At 40.5% G+C, this 14,294-nt stretch overlaps 1 protein-coding gene across 5 annotated transcripts in view; it reads right to left on the reverse strand.

Moving 5' to 3' along the window:
- Nucleotides 1–14,294, reverse strand: part of TTC27 (tetratricopeptide repeat domain 27) — a 177,362-nt gene that overhangs the window by 98,512 nt on the left and 64,556 nt on the right. For all 5 annotated transcript variants that reach the window (XM_007191392.2, XM_007191388.2, XM_007191389.2 and 2 more), the window contains exon 10: nucleotides 1,826–1,939. In XM_007191392.2, the coding sequence (XP_007191454.2) occupies nucleotides 1,826–1,939 (114 nt within the window). The remainder of the gene's footprint in view (nucleotides 1–1,825; nucleotides 1,940–14,294) is intronic.

Consider the following 14,294-nt stretch of genomic DNA (forward strand, 5'->3'; position numbering starts at 1 on the left):
AACAATTAGTAATATCAAACTCTGAATCAGAGGAATTGGCAAAAGTTCAGATTATGAAGTAAATGGCTCAACAAGTGACAGAAAATTAGACAAATTTTGTCTAATTCATCTTGTTCCATGATCTGACTAATTTCCAAATTTTCTGGGTTGGGGAGTGAAAAGATTTTCTCTGATTTTCCCCGTAGAGGCAGGAATAACAACTCCCTCATTCTGTTGTATAGGTAGAAAGGTATACCACTCTCTTCATCACATAGCATTTGCATGGCAAGATGAAGAGACCCCAGATATAGTAAGGCCAAGACAGGGGCAAAGGGCCAAAGCATGGTGATTTGGCTCTTTCTTCAAATCCATTTTCCCCAAGCAAAGCACATCCTGTTTATTTGATATCTAAAAGCATCATCTGTACAATTCAGAGAATCATGCAGGTTTCAAACTGGAAAGCTAGGAAAGATACAGAACCTAAGGAATAACTTTGTATTATATTTCCGGCAGCATCAACAGAGTGCTCTAAGCTTAGTGAGGTGTCCATCAGAAATATTTTTAAACACAGAAATAAAATATTCTTCATTAGTTAAAAAAAAAAAACACTTTGGAATAGAGACTATTTATTCCAGTTCATCAGTGAATATTTTTGCATTAGGATGAATTTTGTTTCCTCATACAATCTATGCCTGTGATAACTGCATACCTTTTTCACTACCTCTTGTATTATCTCTTTACCACTCACCACAAACCTATGCTATAAGTACAGTTATTATTACCCTCTTATATAGGTAATGAAAATGAAACTTAGGGATGTGATGCTGTGATATAATAAGAAATATGTAAGCTCTGGTTCCCAGCACAGAGCTTCTAAAACTCTTGTAACTTCCTGAGTGGTAGGGTTAGAAGAGTGTCTTTTGTTATCCATAGTAAGTCCCTTTCACCATACCTGAGCTTATGGCAATGAGGTGACTCTGGGAGGATGGGGGCCGGTTGTCAGAGGAACCAACCATGTGACTGGGGGGTTGAAACTTCCAGCCCCCCACCAAGGTCCGGGGAGGGAAAAAGGGCTGGGGATTGAGGTAATCACCAATGGCCACTGATTTAATCAATCATGCCCACATAATAGATACTCCATAAAAACCCCCAAAACAAAGAGGTTCAGAGAGCACCCATATTGGAAAATGCACCGACGTTCTGGGAGGGGGAGTGCGCCCCAAACTCCACAAAGACAGAAGCTCCTTTGCTCAGGATCCTTGCCCTATATACCTCTTCATCTGGCTGTTCATTTGGATCCTTTATAACATCTTTTATAATAAACCAGTAATAGTAATTAAGTGTTTCCCTGAGTTCTGTGAGCCAGTTCTAGCAAATTATCAAACCTGAGGTAAGGAGGAGGTCGTGAGAACCCCTGATTTATAGCCAGTCAGTCAGAAGTAGAAGACTTGAGATTGGAATCTGAAGTGGGAGGCAGTCTTTTGGAACTTAGCCCTTAACCTATGGGGTCTGCACTAATTCCAGGTAGGGTCAGAATTGAATTAAATTGTAGGACACCCAGTTGATGTCCACAAGGAAATGAAGAAATGCTTGGTGTGAAAGACCCACACACTTGGCATCAGAAATGTTGAGTAGCGGAACAGCTCTCCTTTAGAAAGGTTAAATACTACGGTCACAGAGCTAAGTGACAGAGTTGGGCTTTGGAGTCAAGCAAACTCTAAAACAACACTCTTCAATAATAAAACGTGTTAGAGAAAAATGATTTTATACTCACAACAAACATGTACGGTTATTGATAACAATAAAGAGCTGGAAGAATAACAAAAATTGCCACATTAATTCTTACCTGTGTCTGCCTCATTGCCCGTTCCACTCGGCGTATGCTTCCTCTCTCAAGTTTTGTCCGGAGGATCAAAGCTGATGTCTGAATGGCCCAGAACTTGGGTTGTGAAAGCAAACACTGATGGGAAGAAAGAAAGAAAGAAAAAAAAAAAAAAAAAAAAGACCACAGAAGGAATGGATAAGCTGGATAAGTCCACTCTGAATATAACAAAATGAATATATCAGGTAGAGCTGAGTGCAGATTTGAAAATCATCTCAGTGAAAAATAATAAAAGACAACATGCGCTTTCAAATATTTTTTATGAAGAATGTGTTCATCTGAGCAGAGTCATTACTTAACCTAGTTGACCTGTTCTACAGAATAAATTCCTTAAGGAATGAATCAGAATATTTCCAGATAATCAAAAAGGTAAGCAGAATATATCATACCATAAATTAATAAATCTTTTTATCTCACGAGTTATTAAAAAATGTGAGAAAATAAACTACATAAAATAAATGCCATCTTTCTCAAATTTGAAATAAATTTTTAAAAATCATCCAAACTCACAAACGAAAACAAATAATTGGAAATCTGGTAACTTTCACTTAAATATCCTAATCCACTGATGCAAATGCAAATCAAACTTTAAGAAAACCACTCTAAAATTTTTGAGAATGCTTTCTAGTCTTGGTTAGGGTAGGGAGTCTCTAATTTTAGTTAAAATACTATCCTAGAGAGGGCATCTTAAGAAAAACTGGCTCATAAGAAAACTTTGAATATGCACATACTGAATCCTAGCCCCAGAGAAAGCTGTGACCAACCATCAGTTCACAGAGTGCAGTAGAAACCACTGAATATGACCACAAATGTAGTGGGGAAAAAGTGGAAGTTTTGGGTGCGTGAAAACAGGGGCAAAATGTATTATGAGACAATAGGGACTGATTGGTATAATGAACACAACTTAAGCTCTTTGCTGATGACATGGAAACCAATGCTGTCCCTCAGTGATCATTCACAACAATAACTTTCAGTGAAGATTGCTTTGAAGAAAGGCAAAAGGCTTATTCGTCTGAAAGCTGACTACATCCTTGATTATTTGCTTATTTCTATAAGTCAGGTATAAAAAACATCCTAGTTAATTAGCGTCCAATTAATCATTCATAACCTAGCTGTGCACTAGAAGGAGAAGCTTTTGGTATTTTAAAAGTAAATCAGGGCTTCCATGGTGGCGCAGTGGTTGAGAATCTGCCTGCCAATGCAGGGGACATGGGTTCGATCCCTGGTCTGGGAAGATCCCACATGCCGCGGAGCAACTGGGCCCGTGAGCCACAATTACTGAGCCTGCGCGTCTGGAGCCTGTGCGCCGCGATAGTGAGAGGCCCGCGCACTGCGATGAAGAGTGGCCCCCACTTGCCACAACTAGAGAGAAAGCCCTCGCAAAGAAACGAAGACCCAACACAGCCATAAATAAATAAATAAATAAAAGTAAATCAGATCCCTGAGAGCAGGATCTGGGCATCGGTGTTTTTTAAAACACTCCCCAGGTAATTCTAAGGCATAGCCAAATTTAAGAACTAGTAGGCTAAGCTAATACAAGTATTTGTTTTTGGTCAAATTCCCTTGTAACTCCAAATTCTCATTAAAAGTTAGCAAGAAATCCTTCAATGTAGTATATATAAACTATATCACCGTCCCTGCAACGCCTTACTGTACCATGCCCAGCTCACTTCCATCATTTCTAATACCTGCCTGGCCCCTATAGGTATGTGAATTTTCAACTCCAAATCTTTGCCAACTTTCTTACAATAAAAAGGAGAATGAAGCACCAACAGGTTAGATCACTTGCTCAATGTCACACCTTCATTAGAGCAAAAGCTGATTCTAATACTTGGTCTCGATCCCCAAAACAACATCTTTTTTTTTTTTTGGAAATTGCACTGGGATGCATGAGCTTCAACCATTTTCATTTTGTAACCGAAATATAGTTGACATACAATATTATATCAGTTTCAAAAGTACTACAGGGCTTCCCTGGTGGTGCAGTGGTTAAGAATCCGCCTGCCAATGCAGGGGGCACGGGTTCAAGCCCCGGTCCAGGAAAATCCCACATGCCTCAGAGCAACTAAGCCCATGCGCCACAACTACTGAGTCTGCGCTCTAGAGCCCGCAAGCCACAACTACTGAGCCCGCGCGCCTAGAGTCCATGCTCCGCAACAAGAGAAGCCACTGCAATGAGAAGCTCACGCACTGCAAGGAAGAGTAGCCCCTGCTCCCCGCATCTAGAGAAAGCCCACACACAGCAACAAAGACCCAACGCAGCCAAAAATTTAAAAATTATTAAAAAAAAGAGTACTACATAATGATTTGATATTTGCATACATTATAAAGTGATCACCACAATAAGTCCAGTAACCATCTTTTCCCATACAAAATTATTACAATATTATTGACCATATTCCTCACGTTGTATATTATCAATATATCCCCATGACTTATTTTATTCTATAACTGGATGTTTGTAACTCTTAATCTCCTTTACCTATTTCGCCCACCCCACTTCACTTTCTGGCAACCACCCATTTCTTTGAATCTGTGAGTCTGTTTTCATCTTGTTTTGTTTATTTGCTTGTTTTGTTTTTTAGATTCACCATATAAGTAAGATCGTGCAATCTTTCTCTGTCTGATTTATTTCACTTAGCATAATACCCTCTAGATCCATCCATGTTGTCGCAAATGGCAAGATTTCACTTTTTTACGGCCGCAGAACATATTTACATTGTTTTCTTAACACTTTCTCCAAGGAAGTGGATGACAGTACCCAGGAAACACTGGTAGAGTAATGTAAGAAGAGGACTCAGTAAAGAACTTTAGGAAACTGCTCTATTAAAGGGAAGTGGAAGAAGAGGAGTAAACAAAGAATACGCAAATAAGGGAGAAGGAGAATCAGAAGAATAAATTCTTACTGAAATGTGTTCATTCATGAACTCACTTGAGCGCCTACTCTGTACAAGGCAGTGTGCACGAGGCCCCAGGGACAAAGTAGCGAGCAAGACAGACAAGGTCCCTGCCCTCAGATAACTTACATTCTAATGCAATGACTATTAAGTAAACTAATTCTTCTATAACTAAGTTTGCAAATTAAAATATTTTTATCTCCTTGGAATACAGTTATATGGCACTATAAATATATACATGATGAAACAGAAGACATGAAATAAGTAAATCTGCACACTGATTCTACTACCTACACTGGGTCGCCTGTTTTCTCTTCATTTTATTAAAGGGACTGTCTCAGTAACCTCATGACAGGATGCAAGAGCACTGAGGAAATGGCTCTCTAGAACAGTGGGGATAATCTCCAAGTCAGCCAGAGCTTGGTCAGAATCCCAGCTCCACCAAGTGAGGTGATTAGCTGGGTGACCTTGGGAAGCCACCTGACCTCTTAGGATCTCATTTTCCTCCTCTCTAAAATAGGAGTAGTAACTCCCATCTCTCACAAACTTGTGAGGATTAAATAAGCATGAATAGGTAACACTTAACAAGCCTCTGAGAGTACCTGCTAAAAAGCACATGTGGTCCCCTCCGGGATTTCTCCTCCTATAATGCTTTCTCTCCCCCTCAGCAGGAATGCGCCATCCAGAGTGGGCACAGGTGATGGCCCTAACCATCAGCTACCCCCAAAATATGGCACCTGGGCATACAGAGCATTTTAAGCTGAAGGAGTCTGAGAACACAGCCGAAGCAGGAAGATCACCCCGACCTTCCCACTGCCCTTTTCTCCTGAAACAGGTCATAAAACTCTCATGAGAGGTGCCTTCCCTATACCCAGAGGAAAGGTGCATCCTTATCTCTGAAGACAAAGGGACCTGAGAAGAATCCCAACAAGCAGGCCTTACTAAGTTTCTCCCAGTTTACTACCCTTACCTTTGAACTATCATACTCCTCCACGACTGCCCACACTTCATCAAACCTAGCACAAAAATACTTAGGTTGAACTGTTTCATCAGGTCTTCATTTCCTTATGAAGACTCCCGTGTCACACAAAATCTCTATTAAGTAAATGTGTGCACTTTTTTCCTGTTAATCTGTCTTTGTCAGTTGAATTTTCGGACCCAGTCTGGAACCCTAAGAGCGTGGAGGAAAACTCTGTCCTCCCCCACAGTCTCCAGCCACACGGTCACTTTACACCAATAACATCATGGCACATGGGCCAGCACAGGCCGTGGGCTTGTCAGTTAAAGCCTAGCTTTAAAAGGTTTGCATACCAAAGCGGGGAGATATTTTCCTCGGAGAACTACCAACTCAGACTGTTTTCTATGCTGGCATGAGAACAAGAGTTTGAGACTTTTATGTGAAGCTCAAGCAAAACATTCTCACTAAATGCTGAAAGTAAAATGCAATCTGAAAAACAGACATTTGAAAAGCTTTAAAGAAGGAACTGACTGGATAATGATATCACTGAAGAATGCATTTATCTTATATTTGTTTGGCTGGGAGATATACAGACTTGGGAAAGTCTTTCTAAAAGGAGGTAACTGCAGATAGGCTGTGTTTAATATATCTTACACAACACTGCTGCCCACAAGGTAAAAATCAGTCAGAATATGAGACATTAGGTAAAGAAAAAGAAAATTAAACAGGACATATATGCTTCAATGCTCTATATAGTTGAAGAATGTTCATTTTATTGCTAAATAATATTTCACTGCAATATACAATTTATTTAACCATTATCCTGCTAATGGGCATTTAGGTAGTTTCCAATCTGGAGCTATTACAAATGTGCTATGAACATTCTAGATGTGTTATCAGAATGTGTCATCATTTTAGGTGAACATGTACAAGTAATTCTGTTGGACATATACTTAGGAGTGAAATTGCTAGGTCAGAGTATTTAGCTTTCATGAATACACCCAATCTTCTAAAAGGTTTTCCACTTTACACTCTTATTAGAAACATTAGAGAGTCCTTGTTACTTTACAACCTTGCAACACTCAATATTGTCTATTTTTTACATTTTAGCCATTCTGGTGGGTATTTAGTAGTATTCCGTTATGGTTAATTTTCACTTCTCTAACGAATTTGCATTTCTCTACTGGTTAATAAAGTTGTGCACCTTTTAATATGTTAATGACCATTTTAATGCCTCTCTTTTAAGTTCCTATTGAAGTTCTTTGCCTGCTGTTTTCTATTGGGTTGTCAAAAATTTTCTTCGGCTTCCCTGGTGGCACAGTGGTTAAGAATCCGCCTGCCAATGCAGGAGACACGAGTTTGAGCCCTGGTCTGGGAAGATCCCACATGCCGCGGAGCAACTAAGCCGTGTGCCACAACTACTGAGCCTGCGCTCTAGAGCCTGCGAGCCACAACTACTGCAGGCCAGGCACCACAACTACTGAAGACCGCGCACCTAGAGCCCGTGCTCCGCAACAAGAGAAGCCACCGCACTGCAATGAAGAGTAGCCCCCGCTCACCGCAACTAGAAAAAGCCCACATGCAGCAACGAAGACCCAATGCAGCCAAAAATAAATAAATAAAATAAATCAATTAAAAAAATTTTTTTCTTGATAATTTGTTAAATATTCTTTATATTTTCTGAACACAAGCCCCCCTGTCTTTTTGTTGGAAGAGGGTAACATATTCTTCTTCTTATTCGACAAATACACAACACATACTCGTGCTGGCAAGGCACTGGTCTAAGTGCTTTACAAATATTAACAGTATCTTTTGATATTTAAAGCGTTTAATATTACTAGTCATCGAGTTTATCGTTTTTTGTTTTATGGTTAGAGCTTTATTGTCCTTTTTGATCGTCCTAAGGTCTCAAAGATGTTCTCCTGTAGTTTTCCTCTAAAAACTTTACAGTTTTGCTTTTTACTTCCACATATTCCATTTGGAATTGATTTTTTGTATATCTAGTATGATACAGGGGTTAAGGTAGCTTTTTTCCATATGTATATAAATCATCTAGTACCATGTATTGAAAAGCCTACCCTTTCCCCACTGCACTGCAACGCCAGATTTGACATAAGTCAGATGAACTGTGTATGTATGGCTCTGTTTTTGGACTCTCTATCTGTTCCGCTAGTTAGTCTGTATTTCCTCGTGTCAAAATGTCTTAATTCAGTGTTTCTCAAACTTTCAAGTGCATAAGAATAATCTAGAGAGATTGTTAAAACACAGACCCCTTGGCCCCAACCCCAGAGATGCTGATTCAACAGGGTGTGAAGTGGAGCCGGAGAAATTCCGTTTCTAACAAGCTCCCAGGTGAAGCTGAGGCTGCCAGTCCAAGAACCACAACATGTGAAACTCTGCCTTAATTGATATAGTTTTATAATAAGTCTTGGTATCTGCCAGTGGAAGTACTCCAATTCTGTTCTTCATGACTGACTTCGCTATTCTTAGCCTTTCACATTTCCATATGAATTGTAAAGTCAGCTTGAGTTCCACAAAACCAGAAAAAAAAACAGCAACAGCAACCACAAAAATCAAGCGCTGGGATTGTGTTACGGATTGCACTGATAATGTAGCTTAATTTGAGGAGACTTGAAATTTTAAAATATTGAGCCCCCCACGAACATAGCATATTCCTCTATTTAGGTCTTCATTAATTTGTCTTAATAATGTTTTGTAGATTTTAGGACAGAGGGCTTGTAAATCCTTTGACAGATTCACTCCTAGGAATTTGATGTTTTTTAACATTATTGCAGGTGCTATCTTATTCCCCTCTTTTTAATTTTTTTTAATTGTGGTAAGATACATATAACATAAAATGTACCCTCTTGACCATTTTTAACTGTACAGTTTACTTATGCAACCAATCTCTAGAATTCTTCTCATCCTGCAACTGAAACTCTATACCCATTAAACAACAATTCCCCACTCCACCCAACGGCAACAACCACCATGCTCCTTTCTGGTTTGTTTGTTTGCTTTTTGTTTTGGGTTTATTTTTTTTTTTTTTGGGGGGGGCGTGTTTTTTTGGGCATGGCATGTAGAATTTTAGTTCCCCGACCAGGGATCGAATCCATGCCCCCTGCAGTGGAAGTGCAGAGTCTTAACCACTGGACTGCCAGGGAAGTCCCCACCATGCTACTTTTTATTTCTATGAATTTGATTACTCTAGGTACCTCATATAAATAAGTGGAAACAGGCAGTTGCAAATGCTATCTTTTTAAAGTTCATTTATTTTTACCTGGAGTCTATTAACTAAAGCAATTTGATGAAATGTTGGCTCACTAAATTGAGTACTGGCTAAAAATCCAGTAAAAACAGACACTTAAGAAAGAAATTTGGGAGAGTTTCAAGATGGCAGAAGAGTAAGACGTGGAGATCACCTTCCTCCACACAAATACATCAGAAATACATCTACATGTGGAACAACTCCTACAGAATACATACTGAATGCTGGCAGAAGAACTCAGACCTCCCAAAAGGCAAGAAACTCCCCACGTACCTGGGTAGGGCAAAAGAAAAAAGAAAAAACAGGGACAAAAGAATAGGGACGGGACCTGCACCAGTGGGAGGGAGCTGTGAAGGAGGAAAGGTTTCCACACACTAGAAAGGCCCTTCACTGGTGGAGACGAGGGTGGTGGGGGGAGAAGCTTTGGAGCCACGGAGGAGAGCGCAGCAACAGGGGTGCAGAGGGCAAAGCAGAGAGATTCCCGCACAGAGAATCAGTGCCGACCAGCGCTCACCAGCCCGAGAGGCTTGTCTGCTCCCCCGCCGGGGTGGGCGGGGGCTGGGAGTTGAGGCTCCGGCTTCAGAGGTCGGATCCCAAGGAGAGGACGGGGGTTGGCTGTGTGATCACAGCCTGAAGGGGGCTAGTGAGCCACAGCTAGCCGGGAGGGAGTGCAGGAAAAAGTCTGGAGCTGCTGAAGAGGCAAGAGACCATTGTTTTGGGGTGCACGAGAAGAGGGGATTCAGAGCACCACCTAAACGAGCTCCAGAGACAGGCGCGAGCCGCGGCTAACAGAGCAGGCACCAGAAACGGGCATGAAATGCTAAGGCTGTTACTCCGGCCACCAAGAAGCCTGTGTGTAAGAACAGGTCACTATCCACACCTCCCCTCCCAGGAGCCAGTGCATCCCGCCACTGCCAGGGTCCCGTGATCCAGGGACAACTTCCCCGGGAGAACGCATGGCGCACCTCAGGCTGTCGCAACGTAACTCTGGCCTCTGCCGCCGCAGGCTCGCTCCGCATTCCGTACCCTCCCTCCCCCTGACCTCAGTGAGCCAGAGCCCCCTAATCAGCTGATACTTTAACCCCGCCCTGTCTGAGCGGGGGAACAGACGCCCTCAGGCGACCTACACGCAGAGGCGGAGCCAAATCCAAAGCTGAACCCCAGGAGCTGTGCGAACAAAGAAGAGAAAGGGAAATCTCTCCCAGCAGCCTCAGGAGCAGCGGATTAAATCTCCACAATCCACTTGATGTACCCTGCATCTGTGGAAGACCTGAATAGACAACGAATCATCCCAAATTGAGGCGGTGGACTTTGGGAGCAAAGATATATACACATTTTTCCTTTTTCTCTTTTTGTGCGTGTGCATGTGTACGCTTTTGTGTGTGATTTTGTCTGTATAGCTTTGCTTTTACCATTTGTCCTGGGGTTCTGTCTGTCCGTTTTTTCTTAATTTTTTTTACTATAGTTTTTAGTGCTTGTTATCATTGCTGGATTTGGTTTTTGGTTTGGTTGCTCTCTCTCTCTTTCTTTTTTTTTAATTACCTTGTAAATTTTTTTATTTTTATTATTTTTTATTTTTATAACTTTTCTTTTATTTTATTTATTTTTCATTCTTTCTTTCTTTTCTCCCTTTTATTCTGAGCCATGTGGATGACTGGGTCTTGGTGCTCTGGTCGGGCGTCAGGCCTGTACCTCTGAGGTGGGAGAGCCGAGTTCAGGAAATTGGTCCACCTGAGACCACCCAGCTCCGCGTAGTATCAAACAGCGAAAATCTCCCAGAGACTCCATCTCAATGCCAACACCCAGCTCCACTCAACGACCAGCAAGCTACAGTGCTGGACACCCCATGCCAAACAACTAGCAAGACAGGAACACAACCGCACCCACTAGCAGAAAGGCTGCCTAAAATAATAATAAGGTCACAGACACCCCAAAACAAACCACCGGCCGCGGTCCTGCCCACCAGAAAGACAAGATCCAGCCTCATCCACCAGAACACAGGCACCAGTCCCCTCCACCAGGAAGCCTACACAATCCACTGAACCAACCTTAGCCACTGGCAGCAGACACCAAAAAAAACGGGAACTACGACCTGCAGCCTGCGAAAAGGAGACCCCGAACACAGTAAGTTAAGCAAAATGAGAAGACAGAGAAACACACAGCAGGTGAAGGAGCAAGGTAAAAACCCACCAGACCAAACAAATGAAGAAGAAATAGGCAGTCTACCTGAAAAAGAATTCAGAACAATGATAGTAAAGATGATCCAAAATCTTGGAAATAGAATGGAGAAAATACAAGAAACATTTAACAAGGACCTAGAAGAACTAAAGCACAAACAATGATGAACAACACAATAAATGAAAGGAAAAATCTCTGCAAGGAATCAATAGCAGAATAACTGAGGCAGAAGAACGGATAAGTGACCTGGAAGATAAAATAGTGGAAATAACTACTGCAGAGCAGAATAAAGAAAACAGAATGAAAAGAATGGAGGACAGTATCAGAAACCTCTGGGACAACACTGAACGCACCAACATTCAAATTATAGGGGCCCCAGAAGAAGAAGAGAAAAAAAAAAGGGACTGAGAATATATTTGAAGAGATTATAGTTGAAAACTTCCCTAATATGGGGAAGGAAATAGTTGACCAAGTCCAGGAAGCGCAGAGAGTCCCATACAGGATAAATCCAAGGAGAAACATGCCAAGACACATATTAATCAAACTATCAAAAATTAAACAGAAACAAAAAATATTAAAAGCAGCAAAGGAAAAACAGCAAATAACATACAAGGGAATCCCCATAAGGTTAACAGCTGATCTTTCAGCAGAAACTCTGCAAGCCAGAAGGCAGTGGCAGGACATATTTAAAGTGATGAAAGGGAAAAACCTACAACCAAGATTACTCTACTCAGCTAGGATCTCATTCAGATTTGACGGAGAAATTAAAACCTTTACAGACAAGCAAAAGTTAAGAGAATTCAGCACCACCAAACCAGCTTTACAACAATTGCTACAGGAACTTCTCTAGGCAGGAAACACAAGAGAAGGAAAAGACCCACAATAACAAACCCAAAACAATTAAGAAAATGGTAATAGGAACAGACATATCGATAATTACCTTAAATGTAAATGGATTAAATGCTCCCACCAAAAGACACAGACTGGCTGAATGGATACAAAAACAAGACCCGTATATATGCTGTCTACAAGAGACCCACTTCAGACCTAGGGACACATACAGACTGAAAGTGAGGGGATGGAAAAAGATATTCCATGCAAATGGAAATCAAAAGAAAGCTGGAGTAGCAATTCTCATATCAGACAAAATAGACTTTAAAATAAAGACTAGTACAAGAGACAAAGAAGGACACTACATAATGATCAAGGGATCGATCCAAGAGGAAGGTATAACAATTGTAAATATTTATGCACCCAACATAGGAGCACCTCAATACATAAGGCAAATACTAACAGCCATAAAAGGGGAAATTGACAGCAACACAATCATAGTAGGGGACTTTAACACCCCACTTTCACCAATGGACAGATCATCCAAAATGAAAATAAATAAGGAAACACAAGCTTTAAAGGATACATTAAACAAGATGGACTTAATTGATATTTATAGGACATTCCACCCAAAAACAACAGAATACACATTTTTCTCAAGTGCTCATGGAACATTCTGCAGGACAGATCATATCTTGGGTCACAAATCAAGCCTTGGTAAATTTAAGAAAACTGAAATCGTATCAAGTATCTTTTCCGACCAGAGCGCTATGAGACTAGATATCAATTACAGGAAAAAATCTGTAAAAAATACAAACACATGGAGTCTAAACAATACACTACTTAATAACAAAGAGAACACTGAAGAAATCAAAGAGGAAATCAAAAAATACCTAGAAACAAATGACAATGAAAACACTATCACCCAAAACCTATGGGATGCAGCAAAAGCAGTTTTAAGAGGGAAGTTTATAGCAATACAATCCTACTTTAAGAAACAAGGAACATCTCAAATAAACAACCTAACCTCATACCTAAAGCAATTAGAGAAAGAAAAACAAAAAAACCCCAGGGTTAACAGAAGGAAAGAAATCATAAAGATTAGGTCAGAAATAAAGGAAAAAGAAATGAAGGAAACAATAGCAAAGATCAATAAAACTAAAAGCTGGTTCTTTGAGAAGATAAACAAAATTGATAAACCATTAGCCAGACACATCAAGACTAAAAGGGAGAAGACTCTAATCAATAGAATAAGAAATGAAAAAGGAGAAGTAACAACTGACACTGCAGAAATACAAAGGATCATGAGAGATTACTACAAGCAACTCTATGCCAATAAAAAGGACAACCTGGAAGAAATGGACAAATGCTTAGAGAAGCACAACCTTCCGAGACTGAACTGGGAAGAAATAGAAAGTATAAACAGACCAATCACAAGCACTGAAATTGAAACTGTGATTAAAAACCTTCCAACAAACAAAAGCCCAGGACCAGATGGCTTCACAGGTGAATTTTATCAAACATTTAGTGAAGAACTAACACCTATCCTTCTCAAACTCTTCCAAAATATAGCAGAGGGAGGATCACTCCCAAACCCATTCTACAAGGCCACCATCCCCCTGATACCAAAACCAGACAAAGATGTCACAGAAAAAGAAAACTACAGGCCAATATCACTGATGAACACTGATGCAAAAATCCTCAACGAAATGCTAGCAAACAGAATCCAACGGCACATTAAAAGGATCATACAGCATGATCAAGTGGGGTTTATCCCAGGAATGCAAGGATTCTTCAATATATGCAAATCAATCAATGTGATACATCATATTAACAAATTGAAGTAGAAAAACCATATGATCATCTCAATAGATGCAGAAAAAGCTTTCAACAAAATTCAACACCCATTTATGATAAAAACCCTCCAGAAAATAGGCCTAGAGGGAACTTACCTCAGCATAATAAAGGCCGTATATGACAAACCCACAGCCAACATCGTCCTCAATGGTGAAAAACTGAAATCATTTCCACTAAGATCAGGAAAAGACAAGGCTACCCACTCTCACCACTATTATTCAACATAGTGTTGGAACTTTTAGCCACAGCAATCACAGAAGAAAAGGAAATAAAAAGAATCCGAATCAGAAAAGAAGAAGTAAAGCTGTCACTGTTTGCCGATGATATGATACTATACATAGAGAATCCTAAAGATGCTACCAGAAAACTACTAGAGCTAATCAATGAATTTGATAAAGTAGCAGGGTACCAAATTAATGCACAGAAGTCTCTTGCATTCCTATA

Source organism: Balaenoptera acutorostrata, chromosome 12, assembly GCF_949987535.1.
Source record: "Balaenoptera acutorostrata chromosome 12, mBalAcu1.1, whole genome shotgun sequence".
In the NCBI taxonomy this organism is placed as follows: Eukaryota; Metazoa; Chordata; class Mammalia; order Artiodactyla; family Balaenopteridae; genus Balaenoptera; species Balaenoptera acutorostrata.